Source organism: Hydra vulgaris, chromosome 03 (genome assembly GCF_038396675.1).
Source record: "Hydra vulgaris chromosome 03, alternate assembly HydraT2T_AEP".
Classification (NCBI taxonomy): domain Eukaryota; kingdom Metazoa; phylum Cnidaria; class Hydrozoa; order Anthoathecata; family Hydridae; genus Hydra; species Hydra vulgaris.
Window position 1 is genome coordinate 7,162,700 of NC_088922.1, and position 24,198 is coordinate 7,186,897.

At 29.0% G+C, this 24,198-nt stretch overlaps 2 protein-coding genes across 7 annotated transcripts in view; one reads left to right on the top strand and one right to left on the bottom strand.

Moving 5' to 3' along the window:
* Positions 1-6,141: 6,141 nt before the first annotated feature.
* LOC136077915 (uncharacterized) lies at positions 6,142-12,307 on the bottom strand. Of its 5 annotated transcripts, none has more exons than XR_010637369.1 (6): positions 9,201-12,196; positions 8,775-9,023; positions 8,518-8,630; positions 7,814-8,298; positions 7,126-7,300; positions 6,142-6,732 (listed from the first exon to the last, which is right to left on the bottom strand). XR_010637369.1 is itself a non-coding variant. In XM_065792208.1 (6 exons), exons 4-6 carry the CDS (start codon positions 7,964-7,966, stop codon positions 6,368-6,370), a joined length of 693 nt encoding a protein of 230 aa, XP_065648280.1. In that variant the 5' UTR covers positions 7,967-8,630; positions 8,775-9,023; positions 9,201-9,342; positions 12,212-12,307; the 3' UTR covers positions 6,142-6,367. The 5 variants fall into 5 exon arrangements, 3 of the variants coding, with proteins under 3 accessions (XP_065648280.1, XP_065648279.1, XP_065648281.1); XM_065792208.1 differs by adding an exon at positions 12,212-12,307 and having other exon boundaries at positions 7,814-8,630; positions 9,201-9,342; XR_010637368.1 differs by having other exon boundaries at positions 7,814-8,630.
* A 5,342-nt stretch (positions 12,308-17,649) lies between these two features.
* The window catches only part of LOC101240553 (uncharacterized), a 75,929-nt gene continuing 69,380 nt past the window's right edge, over positions 17,650-24,198 (top strand). For both annotated transcript variants that reach the window (XM_065792210.1, XM_065792211.1), the window contains exon 1: positions 17,650-17,796. In XM_065792210.1, coding sequence (XP_065648282.1) covers positions 17,700-17,796 — 97 coding nt within the window. In that variant the 5' untranslated portion in view covers positions 17,650-17,699. The remainder of the gene's footprint in view (positions 17,797-24,198) is intronic.

The window sequence follows — 24,198 nt, forward strand, 5'->3', positions numbered from 1 at the left end:
GGCTCGAATGGTAAACGAGCCGGGCTTGAACAAAAAATTAGGCTCGTTTATTAAACGAGCCGAGCTTGAACATCATAGGCTCGTTCATATAGGCTTGATTAAAGCTCGAATATATATATATATATATATATATATATATATATATATATATATATATATATATATATATATATATATATATATTTATTTATCCAATGCAATGAGAGCAAGGCTTATATTTGTGAAAATGTAATTTGAACTAGTAGAGTGCAGTGCTTAATAGGAATTATTATGTTTGTGAGAGTTTACATTATGTTTGAACTTTGAACATTAAGTTTGAACATTGAACTATTAGTTTTAACTTTTATTTTGAACTATTAGATTTGTGGGATCTTATTTCATTATGTTGTTTATTTGCATGTTTAATAGACTGTAGGATTGTTTATGTTGTTCGTTGATTTGGACTTGCATTATTTACAGACGAGCCTTTAACGAACAATTTATTTTAGTAAACGAGCTTTAAACTAACAGGTAACAATAATTATTTTGAGTTTTAAACCAGTCGAGCTCGAGCAACATGTAAAATGAGCCGAGCCCAAGCAATACTAATCCTTAACAAGCCGAGCTCGAACATAGAATCTCATGTTCGAAACGAGCTCGAGCCGAGCCTGAACACTCTTAATATGTAAACGAGCCAAGCCGAGCACTGGCAAGCTTGGCTCGTTCGGCTCGATTTACAGGCCTAGTTTCTATGGAGCAATATAGTTTTGAATCATTTTGATTTTTCTCAAGACTGGAATTTTTTCGCATTAAAAATGAAATTAAAAAATATTCTCTCTATTGAAAACATACTTATATATTTTTTAATGTAATTAATTTGATTTAAATATGTTTTTACGAATTCTTATATAAAAAAATATTTATTTGACTATATACTTGTATATTTAAATTTTGTTTTGTTAATTTCATTTTTGTGTATCATGTTAATTTAATTTATACATTTTACACCTATCAAGTCTTTTATTTTAAGTATTTATAGAAAACGTTAATTTTTACTTCTAACTTTCGTTTTATAAACTTTACTTGACTGCCTTATTTATTTTATACACATTACCAAATTGTTTTAAACACGTAACAATTGTAAGCAGTTCTTGATGACAAGATCATCTAATCTTCTGCAAGTCTCCGCGTTCTTATTTTATATGTAACAAAATTTGGAATTTTTTATTTACATGCATTCTTCTTTCATTTATTTTATAGTAATAGTTATTATGAAGAAATAAAAGAAAAAAAAAAAAAAAAAATTGAATGTTTTTGGGATAGCATTTAGCTTTTGAAGATACCATTATATAAAGGATATATGTGGCAGCCGTTTTTTTTGCTGACGTTCCTTAGAAGCTGGTGTGTTGATTGATATATAACACCATTAATAACAAATGCTAAAGCTTCACCAGGTGAATATATCTAAGCAGGTTTAATGGAGTTTTTATTTCAAATGTCAGAACTTTTTGTGCCAATTTTGTACCTAAATTCACTTCTTAGTTTCAATTTTTTTGCATGAAGTAATTTATGGCTAAATAAAATATTAACAACATTGTTAAGCTTATTCTTTTTGTTCTGTTACAAGTTTTTTCAAAAAAAAAACTTGTTACATTAACTTACATTACATTAAATGTTATTTCATCAGTTAATGAAATTAGCAACATGGTTTCCTAAGTTCTGTTACAAGTTTTTTCAAAAGAGCAACATGGTTTCCTGATTTCATTAACTGACGAAGTAACATTTAATGTACCGTAATTATATTTAAAATCTTGAGCTAGCCAGTTTTTATTACTTCTCTCAAAATTATCCTAGTTTGCGGCTATCAACTTTTTATATTAAAATTTTTATAAAGTTTTGTCACTCTGTAAATGGCACCAATTTTTATATTATTACTAAACAAAAAAAAAAAAATTGTTAGGTAAACAGTACAACTTGTATTGAATTAAATAACAAACAAAATAACATGTATTTTTGCTAACGAGAAATAAAAGTTGAATTCAAGCAAATAACATAAGTTACATGTCATTATTTTAAAATGTTAAAACCCGAAAGTGGAAGTTAGAGGCAATGTATATAATTTAAATAGGTTGTATACATATTACATTTACTAGTTCAAGTATTTAATATAGGTTCTCGTAGGTTCCCTAACTTATGTGACACTTTTTGTACAAAATAAAAGTATTAAATGGTAAAAATTTACCTCGTTATTTTAAAGCCAGATTTTAAGTGTATTATAAAGGCCGATCTTCACTTTATTTTTTTTTCGTAAAGTTTTACTGTTAAATACTTTAAATATATAAACTAATCCCGTAAACTCATAACATTTTGAAAGTTACTGTTTATCATAGCTATGCATAAAAAATAAAAATTTCATGCTTTTTTTTAAAAAAAAAAATTTCATTATACATGAAACCGCAGCTGATTTTTGTGGTTTTAAAAACAATTTTTTTGTGGTTTTACTCAAAACAATTTTTCAAAATTATAAATGAGAGTATTACAAATATGATTTATTATATGCCTTTAAATATAATACATATTTATTTTTTAGGTTTTGTCCACCACCTGGCCCACTGTGAAGCGTTTCAAGTTTTGTTTCGAATGTGTTCCAGCGAAGAATTCTTACATGCGTGAAGTTAAACGTTATGAAAACTTAACACTTATTTTTATATTGTCTTAAATTCATAATTTTTATTTAAGCTCACGCTTCCATAATTAGTAAACCAAACATGAGAAACAATAACGTGACTAGCAGGACAGAGCCCCCCCTTCCCTTTCAAAACCAGCCATTGGGGCCAAAAAATTTTGCCCTATGTATTCCCAGAGGAAAAAAAAGCACCTAAATTTCAAAATTGCCCTTTCTAAAATTGTTTGGGTGAACCTAGTCACGGCTCTGATGAGAAACAAACCAATGGATCATTTTCCTTCGAGATATCCGATTTTTGTTAGTCGCGGTAAAAAGAACTTAAAATCTATCAAATTGGTAAGTGGTAGTCCTTTGCTAAACCTGATTCAACTGTACACCAACACTACTTGTAATACCAAACTTTATTCTGACTCTATTGGGTTAAGTTCAAGCAACAGGATTTATCTGTTTTCAGCCTAAAAAGTATAATCTTTAACACCAGTTTAAAGACATAGAATTATTTGACATGGGTACAATGGAGATGATCTAATTCATCTGCTATCAAGTTATATTGATATATTTTACTCACTATTTGCATATTAAAAGCAAAAAAAAACTAAAATGAAATATTTATTAAATCTAATATCTTAATCTTAAAGTTTACATTTAGTTTGGAATTAAACTTTGGAATGAGACTTCATGAAGGTTAAAGATACAAGTAACTGTTGAGCAAATATAGAAACAAATCTTTTAGATAAAAAATTTTGTTTTTTAAGTTTTTTAAGTAATTGTTTTTAGTGAAAATGTGGATTTTTGTCTATTTTAAATAGTGGCTTTTAAATAATGTTACTTTAGGAAACATAAAGATATGTGAAGACTATATTTAATCGCAATCTTTCTCTTTGATAGAAACTCCATATAATTGAACGTCATCTTGTTCAAATCTTAATCAAAACTAAATTGCCATTTGAGAATATTTTCTGAGCAATGTTCGGTATCTGTTCTTCATTGTATGCTGAAAACTCTGAACAGATTCTGAACTTTAGAGTTTGGATTAAACCACGGAGAGTTTCTCAGAAAAACATTAGTGAAATACTCAAGTTATTAAATTTAGATTTAATTATCCTTGTAAGTTCATACTTAGAAATCTTTCGTTTGTAATTGGCTATATAATTTATACATATCTTGTACATTATAGCATTCAACTTTATTTTGCAGATTATATTATAGTATAATTAGTATAGTATAATAATTATATCACCTACTATTACATATTATTATCACATATATTAAACCACTTCCCAGTTGGAAAAAAGACGTCGAAAAGATGTCTTTAAAAGTTTTATTTACGATGTCTTTAAGGCGTCTTTTTTAAGTCGATTATGCAAATCTAAAAACATCTTTTTTCGACACCTAAAAGACGTCTTTTTTGCCTTTATCTTGTCATGAAAAGACATAAAAATGCGTCTTTAAGACGCCTTTGTAAATCGATTAAAAGAGTTTTTTCTCGAAGTCAGAAAGACTTTTTTTGTCATTCTTATAAGTATACTATAGCATCCTATATACTATTATATTCCTGCTTTTCATATATAAAAAGCTGTTTTCATTAAATGAAAATGAAAACAGCTCTTCATACAAAGTATTTAAAAAAAGCTCTTTTCAATGCCGAGAAAAAAACCTCTTTTAGATATCAATATAAAGGAGGAAGCATTTTCTACATCTTTTATATGTTTAAACATAGGAGTATTATTTATAAATAAAACAGCAGTATTGTTCAACAAAATATATTTATTTAAGAATCATCAATAGATTTATCTCCAGATTCATCATTTTCTTCATTTTTCTTTTTTGTTTTTTGAGCGAGCTCTGTTTCTAGGCGTTGTTGCTTACGCCACAATAAAATTAACTATTTCACGTCGTGAATGAATAAAACTAATTATTTCACGTCGAGAACTCTTTTTATACGAGCTGGCTACGACTTCTAAAAAACGAGTGAACATGAAAAACAGTTTGTTGTTTTAATGTAATACAAAAAAGCAAATAAAATTTAATCAGCTGAGTGAAACACATTAGACTTACCGACTATTAATTCAAAAAAGTCTGATCCTTTCAACCCCTTCTTGTTTCTAGCGCGGTCCTTTCTTTTCGTCTCCACTAGATTAAATTGGGACAGGAGTCCAACGGTAAGCAGTCTAAAAATATATAAAAATTAGTATGCTAAAGAAATTTACGACCATCAAAATGACTGTACATCAATGTATTTTATTATATTGTACTTAAACCAAGCTAAACGTTTGCACCTCTGAAATTTGCTATGAAAGCCAAGTTATTGAAAACAGATATTAATATTTTTTATATTTTATATGACGTGACTTTTTAACTTAATTTTGCTGAAATTAAGTGTTATAGACCCATAACAATTTAAAAACCTGTTATTGACTAAAGACTATCAAAAACAAAACGATAGTTCAGCTAATACACATTGAGAGTTGTTATTTATTTAAACTGGATAAAAGTATTATTCAAAGCTCTATTTTAGCCTGAAACATAATGATGCATTACTTAACAACATAAAATTACAAAAACTGGCGATCATTAGCAACACAGATAAAATACACATAAACAAAAATAAAAACTAGAAAGCTGCAATGATGTTTAGCTATAAGAAAGTGTACCTTTCCAGTATCATTTTTACTTGGTCTTTTGTATCCAAACAAAAAGTTTTGCAGACAATTCTAAAGATAAATCTGATGTCATTATGTGCATTTTTTACTTGCTTTGTTAACGACACACAGCAGTTAACAAGGAAATAACAGCTTTAACATAAAAGTTAAAGAGCCAATCATTTTTGCTTGGTGGAGAACTTTTGTCCTTTAGTACATTTATGCCTTGTGGCCAATACAATTTTTATCTGCCTTGTCTAACCATATTACTGACACCACAAAATCCACTTTTTGCTTTTTCCCATTAACATTTTATAGCTAAACAGCTGCTACACTCTTAAGCCAATGGAGCACCGTTTTAGGTTCCTTAAAGAACCTTATAAATTGGTTCTTCGCAAGAACCCTCCAATAAGGTTCCTTAAAGAACTACTTAGGGACCTTCGAAGAACTCTACTACGGGTGCTATATTTGAGCACCCGTTGAGGTTCTTCAAAGAACCTTTCACACAGTTTCGCATAAATTGCCTTCATAATGTTATTTTTTGTGGCATTTTAAATGTATTATATGTAATAATTATTATTTTTGCCGAGAGACACAGGTGTTACTTTAGCAACTATTTTTAATTTTTTTCAAAATCATATTTAATTCCTTTTTAATTTAATAATGTCAATTAAAGTTATTTTAATAAATTTTTGCTTTTTACAAAAACTTTATATTTTATTTTACTCTGGTTTTTGAAGAAGAGTTAAAAAATAATAAAAAATAAATAAATCCATTTATATTGTTTTTATTTCTATTAACCATTTTATTTTATTTATCCGGAGAAAAACAACATTTAAAGAAATGTTTTATATTTAATATAAAATATAGCATAGATACTTTTTTACTATAACAGTTTAAATACAATTTTATAATATATTGTAAATATTTGTAATAAATAAATATAAAATAAATGTAAAAGCACTCCAGAATAACATAAACAATATATTTTGGGGGTAAAAAAAGTTGAATTATTAACAAGGCAAATATATAATTTCAAAAGCATAATAAATCAATTTGATTACTCATTCAAAGTATTTGCCATTCTCGTTATAGTCACTGGTGATTCTTTAGAAGACAATCCATAAACAATATGTTCATAAAACAACAACGTGTTCTTCAATTGCGCTGGATATTGAATATTATATATATAATAAGATGCAAAAACACATGACATAGCTAACGAAACATCAACATCGCTGCAATGCTCTATTATGTTGCAACCATCCAACATAACACAACATTCTTTTGTTAGTAGCCTTTGTTTTTTTGGCACTTTGATAGTTGGCGTACTCTGCACTGGTTGGTTGTCAAACGTAACCAAGCAGTCAATAGATTCTTTGAACAATCTTGGTAAAAGTATAATAGCTGCATTTAAGTTGCCATCTGTAATGTAACAAATCATTTATAAAATATTATGTTAATGGTAAAATAAAATCGACAAGACCAGCCCTTAGAATTAGGTAGAAAAAGCTTTAAAATTATATTATTTGGATGGCATTAGTACATTGACGAAAAAGTCTAGTAAAAAATTATAAAACAGTATAAAAAAAAGTCTAGTAAAAAATTCGAAACAATCAGCAAAAACTCTATGACCTCAAAAACATATTGGCAGTTAGGTCACCATTGCCGAATGTAAATCCTAATTCCAAGGGTTGTATAAGGCCATGTGCAACTGCTAATAGTAATTGAAATCAGATGCAGTTTAATTTACTTTTACTTTACATTGTACTTAATACACATTTAAAAAAATATTGAAACACAAATATTCAACATTACCTTTCTTCTTGGAGTCATCAATTTCACACTCAATTTCTGCAGAAATTACATTTACTATATCATCTTTATGCTTTGATTTTACTAGTTGCATAATTTTGTCAGCCATTCCACCTATACATTGGTGGCGTTGTTTGTCAAGATCTTTGGCAAATCTTAATCTCATTTCATTTAGAAACTTAAAATACATATATATAGTTAAAATTGCAACCATTTATTTAGTGTTTTAGCCATTCAACAAAGTTTTAAATTTAAACTACTATACTATAAATGTATTTTAGGGACCAATATGCTATAATATCAACTTATCTATTATTTATTCATATTTATTATATAAAAACAACTTTTTTCTAATAAAAACTACCCAAATGAAGTACAAAATGGGTTAGATATAAATCATCTAAGAGCATAAATCGCTCTCTTTTAGAATTCCGATAAAATTATTATCTATTTGAAAAAGTGAGTACTAATTAATTGATTGTTTACCCTATATATAACACGTTTAAAAGTATCAATTTATATAAATTAAAGAAGTTATTTTTGTCAGACTGCCGAAAGTATTTTGAGATAAAACTTTATTCAAAGAGAATAAAAAAAGTATGATAATAATACAATAAGTAACTAATTTATAACTTTAAAAATAGTAATAAGAAGAATTTTTATGTAAAATATTATGCTAATAAAAACAAACCAATCTAGCAATAGAGAGCCAAGGATAAGTAGATTTTAAATCTGCTGTACTGAAAACAGAATTAAAATCCTTTGCACGAGCAGCACAAGTACGTTGCTGGCGATCCAACAGCATGTTAATGTCTGGCCGGAGCTTATTGCATTCTATTTTCATGTCATTATGATGTTTTACAACAGTCGTTTCATCCTCCCCAATAGGAAGTTTATTTTAATCAAAAAATGTTTTAAAAATAGAAACTTTATTTTTAAATAAATCTTTCTTTTTATTTGTGAAAAAACTAAATGCATGCTTAAAGCAAAAAATATTCCTACCAATTCTCTATTTTTCCTAGGACACGATTGGTTATCACTAACAGCATCTTCCTTCCTTTTTCGACCTCTACCTTGTTGACCAAATTTTTTCTTATGTTCAGCAACAACAGACAAATGGATTAAAGGAGCTCTTTCTTTTTTAAACTTGTTCTTTAAGCTTTCTAATAGTGTTGGCTACCAATTTAATATACATATAAATATGTGTGTGTTAAAGTGTTTAATATTTTATCTATTTTTGAAATAAAATTTCAGTTTACAAATTGAAATATAAATAAAACTTTTAAATATAAATATAAATAATACATATATAAAACATATAAAAAATAGGGATGTAATCAAAAATAAACATACTCATAACATGAGTAGCAACAAAAGCATTATATAGAAACTTACACAAACAACATATCTATAAGAAGAAGAAGTATTTTTTGATGGGAAGTCACTTAAGTGTGGATACCTACTGCAAATGGCAGCAAGTAGCTGAGTATTGGGCACCTGATGGATACCTATACAAAAATCTTCAAATATATATTTTAAATAATTTTTAGATTATACATATGTAATATAATATTATACATAAATTACATTTATTTATAAAAACAAGTTTTGTATAACCAAATGAAATTTAAGTTTTACATAATGTAACTTACATGGTGTATCTGCTGATGTCATCATAAAGACATTGTAAAAGCTGATTCCAACATTTGCTACGATTCAAGTTAAAAAAACAATGATCTTTGGCATCCAAAGCTGCATTTACTGATGTAGGCAAAATGGGTAGTTGATAACACACTGGCCATGGTTTCATACTTTGGGACACTCCAGCAATCATACTAACATCTCCATCGCAAGATATTAGGGATGTTATTGATGTATTTAAAACACCATTTTCTATAACACTAATTGATATATTATTTTAATTACTGCGTACTCTAATTACATTTTCTTTTTGTAAAAAACAAAACAAAACCTTTTACAACTAATATTTAAGAGTAATATATATCAGATATAACTTATTAAGTAAAAACATAAAAAATTAAAAAGTAATATATAAGCTAAAATAAAAATTTGTTTACTAAGAGCTTTCTTGCTGTTCATGTGAAGTTATAAGATGCCTTATAATTTTAATGAGTACTACTTGTTGTCGAATTGTCTGACATAAACTGGCCACCATTGTCTCAGTTAAAGACACCAGCGTTTTTCCATCAATTTCTTCCTCTATAATAAAATACTTACAAAAATTCTGAAAGGGTAAATGTTCAGATTTTAAATAAATTAATGCAATAAAATATTTAATCAGCTAAAGACGCGGCCCTCATAAAATATAACACACAAAATTTTTTATTTTATTTTAATTAATAATAAGTAAAGCTAAATATTTGCACATTTTAACAAGAAAACAATTTATTCAAATAATGCTATCAAGTTAACTACAACATTGTTATAATAAAAATCTTAAGAGATTCTATAAAAAACAACTGTATCTGAGTGTAATATAACAGCACCCATCCTGCAAAACATATGTGTCTATCAATTGGTGATCAAGAACATCTGCTGGTAAGCATATTGTCAAATCTTCTTCTTCCACAACTCTGAAGGCATGCAAGTGAGCAGAGTATTTATCACAAATAAGCAGCTTACCACAAAACACCCAGTGATGACGAAATCTTATAATATGATAGATTTTAAAAAATAATGGTATTTCTTCCACATGTAGTAAAGCTAGAATCACTGTATCATGAACATGAAATTGGATTCCATTTATAAGCAAGCTGTTACACTTCCAAATAGTTTCTTTCTTATCAGTCATACTATAACCAAAAAAACTTACTAGTTTTTTTGAATAGAAGCTGCTAAACTTTCAAACATAATGGAACAAAGATTATTAGTTTTCTCATATTCTTTGAAGAAATCTGAGGATGTCATCTCCCAACACTGCCATAACTGGTTTCGTTTTGCAAGCGAATAGGCAATACTTTTAAAATTTCTAATCGAAGAAGCCAATTTTTTGAAATACAAGTGTTTTGCTTCAAAACGCATACACCATAAATAAGACAAGCATAATGGAGGATGAAATGAAATTTGGGTGTAAAATTGTCTGGAAAAAGTTCAGCAAAATTGTGCAAAAACTGCTCCACTAAAAATTGCAGAAACGTTAACACAGATTTCGAAATTTTTGGAGCAAACACATAATCAGCTATTTCTCTAAGCTGTAAATACAACAACCAGTATTTGTTAGACATTGGTATACGATTCCCTATCATAAATGGTAACAAACGAAACATACAATATTTTTGTGAAGCTGATCCAATAAAATTAATAGAAGTAGCACAGCGTACAACAAATGGAACTGGTTTATTCAATCTGTCATTTCTACCTATTTCAAATATATTAAGCTCGATATTCACCTGATCAATTTCAATTAACTTATCTTCTTTGAGTTTCAACAACAATAGACTAATTAATCGAGAAATTGTACCTTCCAGCATGTCATGCATTATGTCTGGTGGAAACGATTGCATGACTTTAAAATATGATAAATCTAAAAAAGGACAACGTCTTTCAACACCGTACATACTTGATGAAATCTGACCATGGCCTGAAATAGCAGCCAAGTGATACTGATGGATTTCATCAGTACGAAGTGTTGCATCAAGCTCAGAAAATATTTTAGTTTTGTTAATATATGAAGTCATACACTGACGACAAAAAAAACCAGAATTAAAAACACGACGAAAACCAGCTAGTGCATGGGCTGAAAGGTTATCAGCAGAAATTGTTGCTAAGCCACCATATAATCGTATTTGTTGGCCATCAACCATAACTAATATGCCTTCATTTTGTAATGTTTTTATCTTGAATGAAAGGTTTTAAAACATCCTTGTATGTTTTATGTTCTTTAATTAGTTTTTCTTTTACAAGAATGCATAAGTATATATTTTGAAGTCTTGATATATATTTATCTTCAATGTTACCCAGGAAAAGTAAAATGCACATATTTTATGTACTTTACGATGAGCTCCAATTAGATTGCATACCTCAAATTCATCGATATACAAATGAAGTCTTAAAGCATACTTGTTATTAAAAATGTTATGGTGCTTGCAAATAAAACCATCTGAATATGAATAAAGCAAATTTGTTTTCGCAGACAAATCATTCTCTAATTTTCGTTTTATAGAATTCCATATTTCCTCTTTTTTAATTAACTGTTTAAGCAGCGGTAAAATTAGAATGTATTGAAAAGACTCTTTAGTGATTGTGTTATTATCATTATTAAAAATTGTATCACCAAAAGCATTTCCAATAATAGCACTTTTAGGTAAACCATTTTGATGATCAATTACTATTGATTCTACACAAAAATCATTTTCATCTAAAATATCATCTTTAATACACAAATTTATTTTAAGTGACAAAATAAGTCCTAAATTTTTTTTGCTGGAGTTAACAACTGATAAAACTTTATCTAAAATCAATTCATTGTTTAGCAAATATGAATAGAGAGCTGAAATATTGTCTGTAAACTAAAAGGTTCTAGGTCAGTGACTTAGAAGGTTTTTGTTGGCAGCACTGAGAAAACCAGCTGTGTTCTGCTGATAGCTTTCAGATGTTTTTAATCCAATTTTTGTTTTGTTTTGGTTACGAGTTTGAGGTTATTTGGGATTATTTTATTATTCATGTAGTTTTCTCGCAGTGAACACAATTTTTTTATTTCAGATCTTTTTTATTCATTAAAAAAACTGCCTATACAAAAATTCCTCGTTCAACTTATACTTTAAAAAACACCTTAAATATGCTGATAAAAAAACCGTTTAGACTATATTTATATTTCCACAAGGAAACTACGTCAGCCAAATCCGCCGTACAGGGTTTCTTTCACGCAATTTAATAATTAAATTGCGTTATGAATTGTAATTATTACAATTCATCTCGTTGTTTTAATGAAAAAGACTTATAATGGATGAAGAACCTAGTACTAGCAGTGGAAGAAAGGTTAAAAATGAGGCTATGTGGAAAAGGAATGTTGTTAAAGAAGCTAGAGTGAAAGGTAAAGAGTACATTGACTACAAAGGAAGAACTGTACCTGCTACTTCTGTTGGAACTGATTGCAGGTGAGATTTGTATTGCAATTTCGATACCCAATTGGCCTTTTAACAAATTGGGGGTAAGTAAGGCAATGTAAGACTTCTCATAAGAGAACATATCGAAAGTTATCCGGTGAAACAGAGCAAATATGCTGGTAAAACTATCAATTATCTAGATGCCAGACTAAATGTCAAAATTTTGTATACAATGTTTAAAGGAAAACATCCTGAGCAAAATGTAGCTACAAATTTTTTCTAGGCTACTTTAGGGACAACTTTACGTTAAGATTTGGTCGTCCCCAGATAGACTCTTGTTGTACCTGTGAGGAGCTTAATTTAAAATTACGAAGCCCTCATCTCAGTGATGCAGCAAAGAGAAATGCTGCTGCTGAACTGATGCTGCACAAATGTCGATCAAAAAAAATTTACAAGAAACTCCAAAATGAAAGCAACTTGGAAACAAAACAAAATGAACCGCATGTCTTAGCGATCGCATTTGACTACATGCAGAATATCCCTTTACCGATGATACCAGTCCAGGAAACCTTTTACCTCAGACAGCTATCTGTTAACCTCTTCTCTATCCACGATGTGAAATGCAATAAAGGTCATGTTTATGTGTACCATGAAGGCACAGCCAGAAAAAGCCTTGATGAGGTGTGCTCTTTTGTGTACAATTACCTAATGTCTGCTCCTCCACAGTTTACTAAAATCCATGTCTACTCAGATAACTGTGGAGGCTAAAATAAAAACCATGCACTAAACAGAGTCTTTTTGGCTCTCACAGATACTGGCCGATTTGATCGAATCGAGCAGTACTACCCGATAAGAGGTACTTGTAAACCTACCTTGTAACCGGGACTTCGCTGTAATAAAGAGAAAACTGAAAAAGTATGACAAGGTGTACACTGTTCACTAGATAACTGAACTTATCATTACTTCTAGTATTACTGGTAAGTTTACTGTTGAAGAAGTTGCAACAGAAGATATTATAGATTTTCAAAAGTGGTGGCCAACATTCTACAAAAAATCTTGCATTTCGGAAGAAACACGGGGAAAGAAAGTTCCTGCTAAGGATAAGATAAGTTTTGGAATAACTTCTCTAATGCACTTCACTTACGGGACTTCTCCAAGTGTCTGTAGGCCACTTATTGATGGGCTAATGGTCCAAACTTACAAGATGTCTCAAGTCGTCGATCGCATCGTCGAGTTTCCGTAAAATGTGTGCTTCACATTGGGTAATGTTCCGATAAAAAGAGTGAAACTGCAGGATATTAGGAAGCAAATGCAATATGTTCCGGATGAGTTCAGTGGTTTTTATGATGAACTCATGAGCTGGCCAACAACCGACGAGGCGAATGGCGGGGAAGAGAAACACGATATCCAGTGAGGTGTCTGACAAAGGCTTTGTAATTGGTCCTTTTATACATTGTGTGATTTAACATGTGTAATAGTTTGAACTTTGATTTTTAATAGTTTTTGGTACAAAAAATGAATAAATATATAAAAGACAAGCTTTTTGTTATTATCCTTAACAAATGTAAACAAAAAGGTTCTAAGTCAGACAACTTTAACTATGTATAACACATATATATATCACAAATTTTGATATATATACTAACAAATCTAATACTTGAAGATGTCAAAAAGCACCCAGATTTTTTTTGAATTTATTAAAGTAATAATTTTGGGTTTAATAAGTTTTTTCTCTTTCCCCGAAAAAATAGTTGTATACATCGATTCAATTAGATGCGTGGAATTTCTTAAAACCCACAAAATGACTTTTTAATGAGCTTTAATTTTTAGAAATAACCGTTAAAAATTTTTTGTTTGTGTACATGTGTATTCTGTTTTTCAAAATTTTTTGAACGCTTGTTAACTTTTTCCGGGTGGGGCAGGACCCAAGCACTTGGTTCCCGGATTTATTCACGCGTATTGTTTTTAAATGGATAAATAAAACGTTTTTACAGTCTTATTGTTATTTGGCGTTGTAACAATCTCATTACTTAAAAAAAAAATTCCCGGAACGATATAATATTCCACGAAATCTTAAATAAAAGGTGGCACAAATAACGCTCCGGAATATTTACAAGTTAAAAACTAATTATATATTTTTTTTCACACGTTTTTCTCAACGTCAACTCTTTTTAACAGTTTATAAACGATTAATATAGCTTTTATAAAAACGTAATATATTGGAAGCATTTATCAGTCATTTTACATAAGAATTATTCGGTTCAACAATAGATAATTACATTTCAAGATAGTAAATATTTGGAAAGAACGCTAAAAGGTTTTTCCTAATTAATAGTAGTTATATATTTTTATGTTTTCAGTCGTTGAATAGTCAAATATATTAATTTAAAAATGGTTGTACACTAAATTGTAATCTGATATTATATTAACTTGCTTGATAGAAATTGAAGTTTTGTAAAATGAAAAAAAAGTTGAATAAAAAAATAATTTAAGTTATGGGAAGCAATAAAAAAACATTAAATCAAAAAACACATTAAAATGTATAAACTTATAAACTATGCATTTATCAATAACTTTCGTTGAAGTCGTAACAGTTATTATGATACATTGAAGCTAGTAACAAAATTTAAAACAATAATAATAACAAATAAGGTCAATCAAGGAGTATAGTAAGCAATTGGGAGTATAGTAAGCAATTGGGAGTATAGTAAGCAATTGGGAGTATAGTAAGCAATTGGGAGTATAGTAAGCAATTGGGAGTATAGTAAGCAATTGGGAGTATAGTAAGCAATTGGGAATATATAGTAAATGTAGTGTTTATATATAGTAAATGTAGTGTTATGCTTTATTGTGAATGAAAATGAAAATTTTTATTATAGCACTTACAATAGAAAGTACAACTGATGCTGGTAAATGTCATTTTTAATCTAATTACTACTCACAATATAAATTATAACAGTTTATTTATATTGTTAACAATAAAAAGATTTTATTCAAGTTATAAAATATTGTTATATCAGTTATTTTTGTTTTTTGTACTATAATATAAATTATAATATTAGTATAATACAATTTTTATAATAAGTTATATGAACTTTACATATGTACAAGTAAGATTTTGGGAGAACCTCTCTAGCTCAATTCAGTAAAAGTTAAATGAAAGCTTTTATAGGAGTTTTATAATAGTTATGTAGATTCATTTAATAACAGATTTTTTTAATTTTGAAATATACTAAAAGTGCATTTAAATGAGTTTTTTTAATTAAAAAGAAAAAAAAAGCACTTCAAATAACAAAAATAAAATTTAAAAAATAACTGCATACTTTGTTTTGTTTATTTTGCTTACTTTTTAACATTTTGGTTATTTATTCCAAAATATTAGTTATCATGCCTAAGGAACTTATAATGACTTTCAAGTTAGTAAAGCAAATAAATATCTAAACTGATTATTGATGTTTAAAAAAACTATTCAATTGATTTCATTTTCTACTGTTTATATTGTAAATTTGTCTAATGTTTAGTTTAAAATTTATTTACATGTGTTTAAAAAATGAATATACTTTTAAACTATATTATGAAAAATACTAAACAAATATTGTTTGATAGAAGTATATAATATATTAATAATATAAATGTACACAATATAATGAAAGCATTCATATAAAAGCATAAAGCTTTATTATATATTTAGTTAAGTCAATCTCAGTAAATATATCCAAATTTTTCTAATTTTAATTGATTTCTGTTTTATGTTTATCATATTGACAAATATAAATGCTACCATTGAATATATTGGTACCAAAATTTAAGTTGAGAATAATTGTTATTTTTTATCAATTCTATTTAGTGCCAGATTATTCATTGCAAAACTGACATAAAATTAGTTAATATGATGCCATCAGAGCTATGATTGTCATTGAAACAGTGATTGTTATCAGAGCATTAGATAAGAACATCAAATCTTATACTTAATAGTTGCGCTTTAGTGATTTTTTCACTTTACCTGAATCAGATTCAAATTCAATTTGATTTTAATTCAAATTCAATTTGATTTTAATTTAACTGGTTGGTAATGATTTAATTATTTATATATATATAAAAAAAAGTAGTAAAGTGATTCAATAAAACTTATCACAAAACCATAAAATATTTTTACAAAACTTTATATAAATACTATATATTGTATTATATACTTATATACTATAGTACTTGTTTTTTCTGCCTTTAAGTATGCTTTGCAAGTTAACCTAGAAATTACAGATGTATGATGTAATGCACCGAGGTATAATATAATGCAGAGATAGAGGTAAACACTGAGGTATGATGTAGTGCACTTAGATATGATGTGTAATAAACGGTATGAGGTAATGCACTGAGGTATGATGTATGCAAGTATTATTACAATCAAAATATAAACATAATCTAAGAAGATTAGATTTTAAAATGTCAATCAAATACTTAAATGCACAAAGTTCAAGTATGGTGAACTTTTATACAGTGATGAGAACATACTTGACTAAGCTATGATGACTGTTGTACAGATAATTTGGCACCTAATGTCTATATCTTTTAAAAAGTTTTATTTCAACATTGGCATTAATTATTAAAAAATTATCCTAAAGTTTTACTTTTATTGAGTTCAAGATTTTTTGTTGGTGATAAAATTATCAGATCTTTCATCTTTGATAATTAAACTATATATGTAAAGCATAAATAAGATTACTTAACACCATTAAGTAAAATTGTTGATTAAAATTTTGACTGAAGTATTAAAAATATTAATATATCGAAATGTTGAAAAACATATATGTATGTATATATGTATGTATGTATGTATGTATGTATGTATGTATGTATGTATGTATGTATGTATGTATGTATGTATGTATGTATGTATGTATGTATGTATGTATGTATGTATGTATGTATGTATGTATGTATGTATGTATGTATACATACATACGTACATACACATATACATACATACATATATATATATACATACATACATGTATGTATGTATGTATGTATGTATGTATGTATGTATGTATGTATGTATGTATGTATGTATGTATGTATGTATGTATATGTGTATGTACGTACGTACGTATGTATGTATGTATGTATGTATGTATGTATGTATGTATGTATGTATGTATGTATGTATGTATGTATGTATGTACTAGTGCATCCAATACCAGTAGTACCGATACCGGAATACTGGTGTTACCAGGCTTTTTTAAGTACCTTTTTTTAAAATAAGAATAAGTTAGATTTAAAATTTCAATTTTTACTTTTATCTCGTTTATTATTAGACAACATTCTGATATTAAAATTTAACTGCTAGTTTTTTAATGTTACTCCACTTTCTATACTTGTCAGTAGTACAGAATTATATTCAATGTCTATAATATTAACCATTGCTTTTATTTATGAAATAATAAGTTTTACCATATTTTTTTTAGAATAGAAAAATTGTAAAAACAATATGGATTTATTTTAACTGCTTTTATGGAGATGATTTATCTGAAGGATTATTTAGCAACATTTTTGATTTTTGCAGCTGTAACTTCAATTATAAACTGCTGTGACCCTTGTAATAGGGATGGTAAAATACTTTATCATGGTTCTTGATTGATTTTAAATATATTTTTTAAATTGCATTACAACTAATAATAAAAAGGCTCCTTTTTTTTAATCATTGTTTGGATTTGTTATCGGCAAAGTGTCAACTTCTGCGATATATTAATTAAGAGATTATTTAATCTCACACACACATTTTCACATTACCACATACACCTTTCTAAAATTTATTACTTATTTTAGGTAAATCTTGAAAAAATTTTGAGTCAATAATTGATTTTGATTATTTGGTAATTTTCTAAAGGGAGCGGTTATTGAATTTAATATAAAACTGGATAAATAATCTAAAAAAGGATTCAGTAAAAATGGTTACTTGGTGTCACTCATTTTATTTGGCCTTGTTTGAGTTACAACGGGTGTATATGTGTGTGTGCATGCATGTGTGTATTTTGATTGTTTTTCTTTATTGCATTTTTTTCTTTTTGTTATGTTGTTCAATGCATTTAAAAGCCATTTTGTTTTCAATGTTTTTATTACTTATCAACAACCTCAATGTTTTTACAAAAAGTTGTTCGCTATATATAACATTTAAAAATACAATTTGTGACTCTTGTCAACAATTACTTATCGTTATACAAAGCATTATAATAATAAGAATATGCAATGTGTGACTTTTGTCAATAGTTAGCAAAGCTAATTATTGACAAATTAGTGATGCACATTAAAATCACAACAGTTTTTAGTTGTTTTTTTTTAATGCTGTTATTTTTTAATATTTAGTATATACTTTTTTACATTTTGTTTTTAATTTAATATTTTTATTAATTATTATTTCATCTGTTATTTAATGTTATTAATACAGCTATGCATAAAAGTTTATTAGAGATTGAGTTTTTCATCGCTATGTGCCATTTTTTCTAACATTAAAGTTTAACGGATACAGATTTTAAGTTAATTTTTTTTATGTTTCGCTATTTATATTTGTATCAATGAAATAGACAAAAAAAATATATTCACACATACTACACTACTTCTGTAAAACTAATTAAATGTTATACAATGTATTTTATTGATGATATAAAAGTTTAATCGAGTTAATTAATTATACATTTTTCACACTCAGTAACTAATTATTACACTTAATTACCGCTATAAATTATAAATATAAAGAGTACTCATGATTCTTAAATAAAAAAATAATTTTATAATTACAAAAAAATATTTTAATTATGTAAAGAATAACTGCAATATTTTAAATTTCGATTCGCTTGCAAATGGATAAAAATGCAGTGTCAGAGAGCATCAAATGGCAAATTATTGGACTGGTCAAATCAAAGAATCATAACAACGTTGAAATTAGTAAACATATGGATGTTTCTGAATTTTGCATGCGAAAAACAGTAAAAACCTGGGAGTTAACAGGTAACATTGTTGACATCCCTCGTTCTGGAAGACCACTGAAGCTTAGTGATCGTGACAAAAGTAGCATATTCAGAAAATGTAATCAAAGAATTTTTTAGAACAACATTAGTAAAAAAGGTATTGGGTCTTACATTGCAATAAGAAAGCCTATCCTGTCAATCATGGACCAGCACAAATGATGGTTCTGGTGTAAAGAACGTGTGCATTGAGCAGTTAAAGATTGGGCAAAAGTGATTTGGAGCGATGAGTCAAATTTTCAGGTTGCGAACCGCAAAGGAAGAATATATATTAAAAGATTTGCAACTGAGAAATATTGAGAGTGCTGTTTACAATCAAAATGACAAGGTGATAGAAGCTCAGTAGGCATATGGGGATGTTTTTCCCACAAAGGCCTTGGTTTTTGTGAGCTGTATAATGGTTGTATCAACCAATATACCTACAAAAACACACTTGAAACATGTTTGATTCCATCAACAAAGCAATTGTACGGCAGAAGCAAGTAATACATCTTCCAGCTAGACAGGGCTCCAGCACACACAGTACATAGTATAACAAACTGGTTTATTACAAAGAAGATCAATTTGTTGTCTTGGTGCCCTAGATCACCAGATATCAACCCAATAGAAAATATTTGCTCATGGATTGACACTCAATTGGTAAGCCATCAAATTCAATTAACTGAGCATTTAAAGCAATTTCTGAACAAGTACTGGTTAAAAGTGCTACATGAGATGTGTATGAAAGTGGCTGAATCAATGCAGAGATAGTTCTTCTTTGCTATTGAGCCAAAGAAGGACACTTTATATATTAATTTTTTATTTTTTTATTTTTTGTGTGTTCTAAACCTTAACTCTATTAAACTTTTATGCAACTCATTTTATGAATACATAATTATTTATCTAATTTTTTTGAATTATTTTTTTAGCTATCTTATCTTATTAATGTTAATTGTGTTGCTATTAGATTGTTCTTTTAAAAATAAAAATAAATAGTTTTCCTGATTTTTTTTAGTTAAAAAAACCCTGGAAAGTTTGATTATAGTTACCATCTTGATTAAACTTTTATGCATAGCTGTATATTGTTTGTAATAGTTCTTTTCACTATTGTTTTTATTATGCAACCACTAATTTATAGGGTAAACAGATTCTATCTGTTGACCAGCCTCGCACCCCTTCTTCATCTATTAGGCTTGTGCAGATGTATTTTTAATACATTGTTTCCAGTTTAGGATGTTGAATGCTAGATCTTTTTGACTCAATGCATGGGTTTTGCTTGTGTCTCTGTTTTTATGTACCCTCCTAATGAGGGTACAGCTCTAAAACTCAGTTTTATTGTTCTGAGGCTGACTGGTAGTCAGGTTTCCTGAACTCTGTGGTAGCTCTCAGAGAGGCTGATTCCATCAGCAGCTGAAAAATATCAAAGTATTAACAGTGCCATGTTGCGCATAGACGGTTTCCTTGTTTGTACTTTTGGTGTGCATTGTGGAGGCCACATTTGGAGCTCTTTGTTACGGCTTAGGGTTTATTAGTAGTAATGAGACAATTGCTTGGGCTATTAAACGGTGTTCTGAGTACTATCTATGCTTTGAGTCAAGTTCTTCAATCTAATTTAAAAATGAATAAAGTACCAAAAACTATAAAACACAAAAAACCATCATCATCACCAAGTTCTCTAAACCTACCATTCACTAATATTCGTGGTCTTTGAAGTAACTTTTCTTCTGTTGAGTCTTATCTCTTGCAAAGTTCACCAGACCTACTTGCTCTTTGTGAGACTAATTTGAATTCAGCTGTCTCATCTTGTGATTTTAATGTTGATGGTTATCTTCCTCTAATTCGTAAAGACTCCAATAGTCACATGCTTGGCCTGGGCATTTACATTCGTAAGAATTTACCCATTTGTCGTGAAACCAGGTTTGAATCCACAGACTATTCTTTCATGTGCTTTCGTTTAGCACCACTTCACTCTATTGCCTTTCTCTTTGTTCTATATTGCTCTCCTTCATCTCAAGACTGCACTCTTTTTGACGTTATTTCTGATCATATTGACCAAGCCCTCTCTCTTCATCCATCAGCTAATATAGTTGTTGTTGGTGACTTTAATGCTCACCACTCTGAATGGCTTGGCTCTAGTGTCAGCGACTCTGCAGGCATTAAAGCCCACAACTTTTGCCTTTCTCAATCCCTAACTCAATTAGTCAACTTTCTAACTCGCTTACCTGACTTCTCAACTCGACTTATGTCTTGTTTCTGATCCTAGTCAGTGCTCAGTTTCTCCACATTCACCCTTAGGTTCTTCTGATCACAGTTTGATCTCTCTAAAACTAACATCTCATTCTTCTTCATCACCTGAATCCCCCTATTATCGAACCTCTTACAACTACAGTAAAGCTGACTGGGATTCTTTCCATGATTTTCTTGGTGATGGCCCTTGGGTAGAAATCTTTCGTCTTCCTGTCGACAAATGTGCTTCTTATGTAACTTCGTGGATTCAGACTGGCATGGAATATTTTATTCCCTCTTGACGATTCCAGGTCAAGCCTCACTCTCCTCAATGGTTTTCCTCACACTGTGCTGCTGCAATTGCCAATCGAAACCGTTACTTCCATATTTATCAGCAAAACAGTTCTCCAGAAAACAGACGTCTGCTTATTACTGCTAGAAATAATTGTAAAAAGGTTTTGTCTAACGCCAAAACCCGCTATTCTCAGGTCATGAAATCTCGTATCTCATCTCAAAAATTAGGCTCTCGTGACTTCTGGAGAATCTTTAATAATATCAATAATAAGGGCAAATCTATAATTCCACCTCTCTTGTATGGTTCAGACTTTGTCACCTCACCTAAAGACAAAGCGGAATTGTTTGCTAAAAACTTTTCATCAATATCATCTCTTGATTCTACTAGTTGCGTTCTACCTGATATTGCCAACAAACAGGTTGATCTATTGCTTGACATTCGTATCACTCCACTTCTGTATCTAAAGTGATTTCCTGCCTAGACTCTTCTACAGCTTGTGGCCCAGACAACATACCTGTTATTGTCTTGCAGAAGTGTATATAAATATGCCCTTTCTCTTTTAGACAAGGTGCAAAAACGCATTGTAAACATAGTTGGACTTGCTCTTGCAGCCAACCTCCAACCATTATCACATCGTCGTAATGTTGCTTCTCTTTCTCTTTTCTACAAATACTATAATGGGCACTGCTCTAAAGAGCTAGCATCTTTTGTGCCTTCTACTAAAATTCATTCTTGTGTTACTCGTCATTCAATTAAGTGTCATCTTTTTTCTGTGACTGTTCCTAAGTGCTCCAAAAACGCTTATTCGTCTAGTTTTTTTCCTCGAACATCAGTTCTTTGGAATTCGCTTCCTTCATCTTGCTTTCCTGATTCATATAATTTGCAATCTTTTAAGTCGTCCGTCAATTGTTATCGTGCTCTACAATCTTCATCTTTTCTCTTTCAGTAACTTCCAACTTTAATTAGTGGCTGCTTGCAGCCTTGTTGGAAACGAAGATGTTAAAAAATACAATGGATGCAAGAAACCACTAGTTAAGTTGAAAGTTAACAGACAACAAAGAAAATAGTTAAAGACCAAGAAAGGGATCAACAAAAGCTTAAAATAGCTGCAAGTTGTATGTGTCATAAACATTAAAAAACATAAATGTGGGAGAGAATTCCAAAGCGCTTATGTTTGGGGGGAAAAAATTGATGAAAAAAAAGTTTTTTTGAAGCATGAAGGAGACAGTAAAAATATTTGACTGAATGATCAGTCAGTTGCATCATCAGCAACTTTAGAGATAAGATTATTAATAAAGTAACACAGGACCAAGGATGGAATTTTGTGTACCCTTGAAGCTACTGGAGATAAAGAAGAATGTCTAGCGATTAATCAACATGTTTCTCTAGGATAAGGTCTCTGTTTTATTAATATTTCATGCCTCTATATATATAATTAGTTTATGTTATTGGTAGTTAGTTTATCATATTGTAACCATTTTATTAATAAAAATATGTGGCTTATTGTTATTATCTTTTTTATTACATGTGTTATCTGTACCTATATTGTTATGATCATTATTACAGTTAATTTCTGGTAAGTCGAATACAGGTTAATTCGAAATTTTATTATCTCAAAGTATTTTCTATAGTTTTTTGAAAGCAATAAAAATTGTTTTACTTTGCTTCAGTCAAACATTCATTTAGTTGAGTTGCTTTCCTTGGTCCATAGGAGTTTCAAGTTAACAGGAATTTACTGTATTTTTATCATTATGATTAGGTGTTTACTTTACCAATTTTTTTACTGTATTCACTTTACAAGGTTATGGGGACCATAACATAAACTCTGGCAAATACAAAGAAAATAAGAATAAAGTCAAATAAAAAAAAATCATTGTTAATTTCAATGAATGTAATTTTACAAAGATCTGAAAGAATTAAAAACATGATGTCCAATCATGAAAAAGTATATGGTAGGAAAATGCTGCTACCATAAAATGCATAATAATGCAGGACAGGATTACTATGCTTCCAATAAAAACCAAGTTTTATTAACCAGGCAGTAGAAGAAAAAGTTGCTTTGTATGATTAGTTAGAAAGATGTTTTGTATGATTAGTTAATTAACATTAGTTAATTCTAAGTTTAAATTCTAAGCTCATTTGCTCTTCTTGTTATACAAACCACAGACTAAAATTCTCTATGACAGCTGTTGGTCACAGAGATCTGAAACAATTAAGAAATAACTACAACTTATGTTTTAAAAGAAATTCATATGTGGTTAGATAGCTGAGTACAATGTAAGTATTCGGAAAATTGTTAATCAGTAAATTTTTGAATAAAGTCAATTAAATTTTCAGGTATAATATTTAGAGTTTCTAAATAAAGAGTCTATAAAAAAGTATGTGGGCTGTAATATAGGTGATCAAAAAGTATTTGGGCTGTACTGTTTATTTTTTTGTCAGTTGTACGGTTTATTTTTCAGTTGATCTACTAGTCATTAATGAACAC

What these genes read in the sequence shown, in the direction of transcription:
- LOC136077915 (XM_065792208.1), bottom strand. Translation starts at nt 7,966, where the DNA reads ATGAAAATAGAATGCAATAAGCTCCGGCCAGACATTAACATGCTGTTG. An exon ending in GGCTCTCTATTGCTAGATTG is followed by an intron (nt 7,301 to 7,813) that starts GTTTGTTTTTAT and finishes ATGTATTTTAAG; the next exon opens with TTTCTAAATGAAATGAGATT. An exon ending in TGATGACTCCAAGAAGAAAG is followed by an intron (nt 6,733 to 7,125) that starts GTAATGTTGAAT and finishes GTTACATTACAG; the next exon opens with ATGGCAACTTAAATGCAGCT.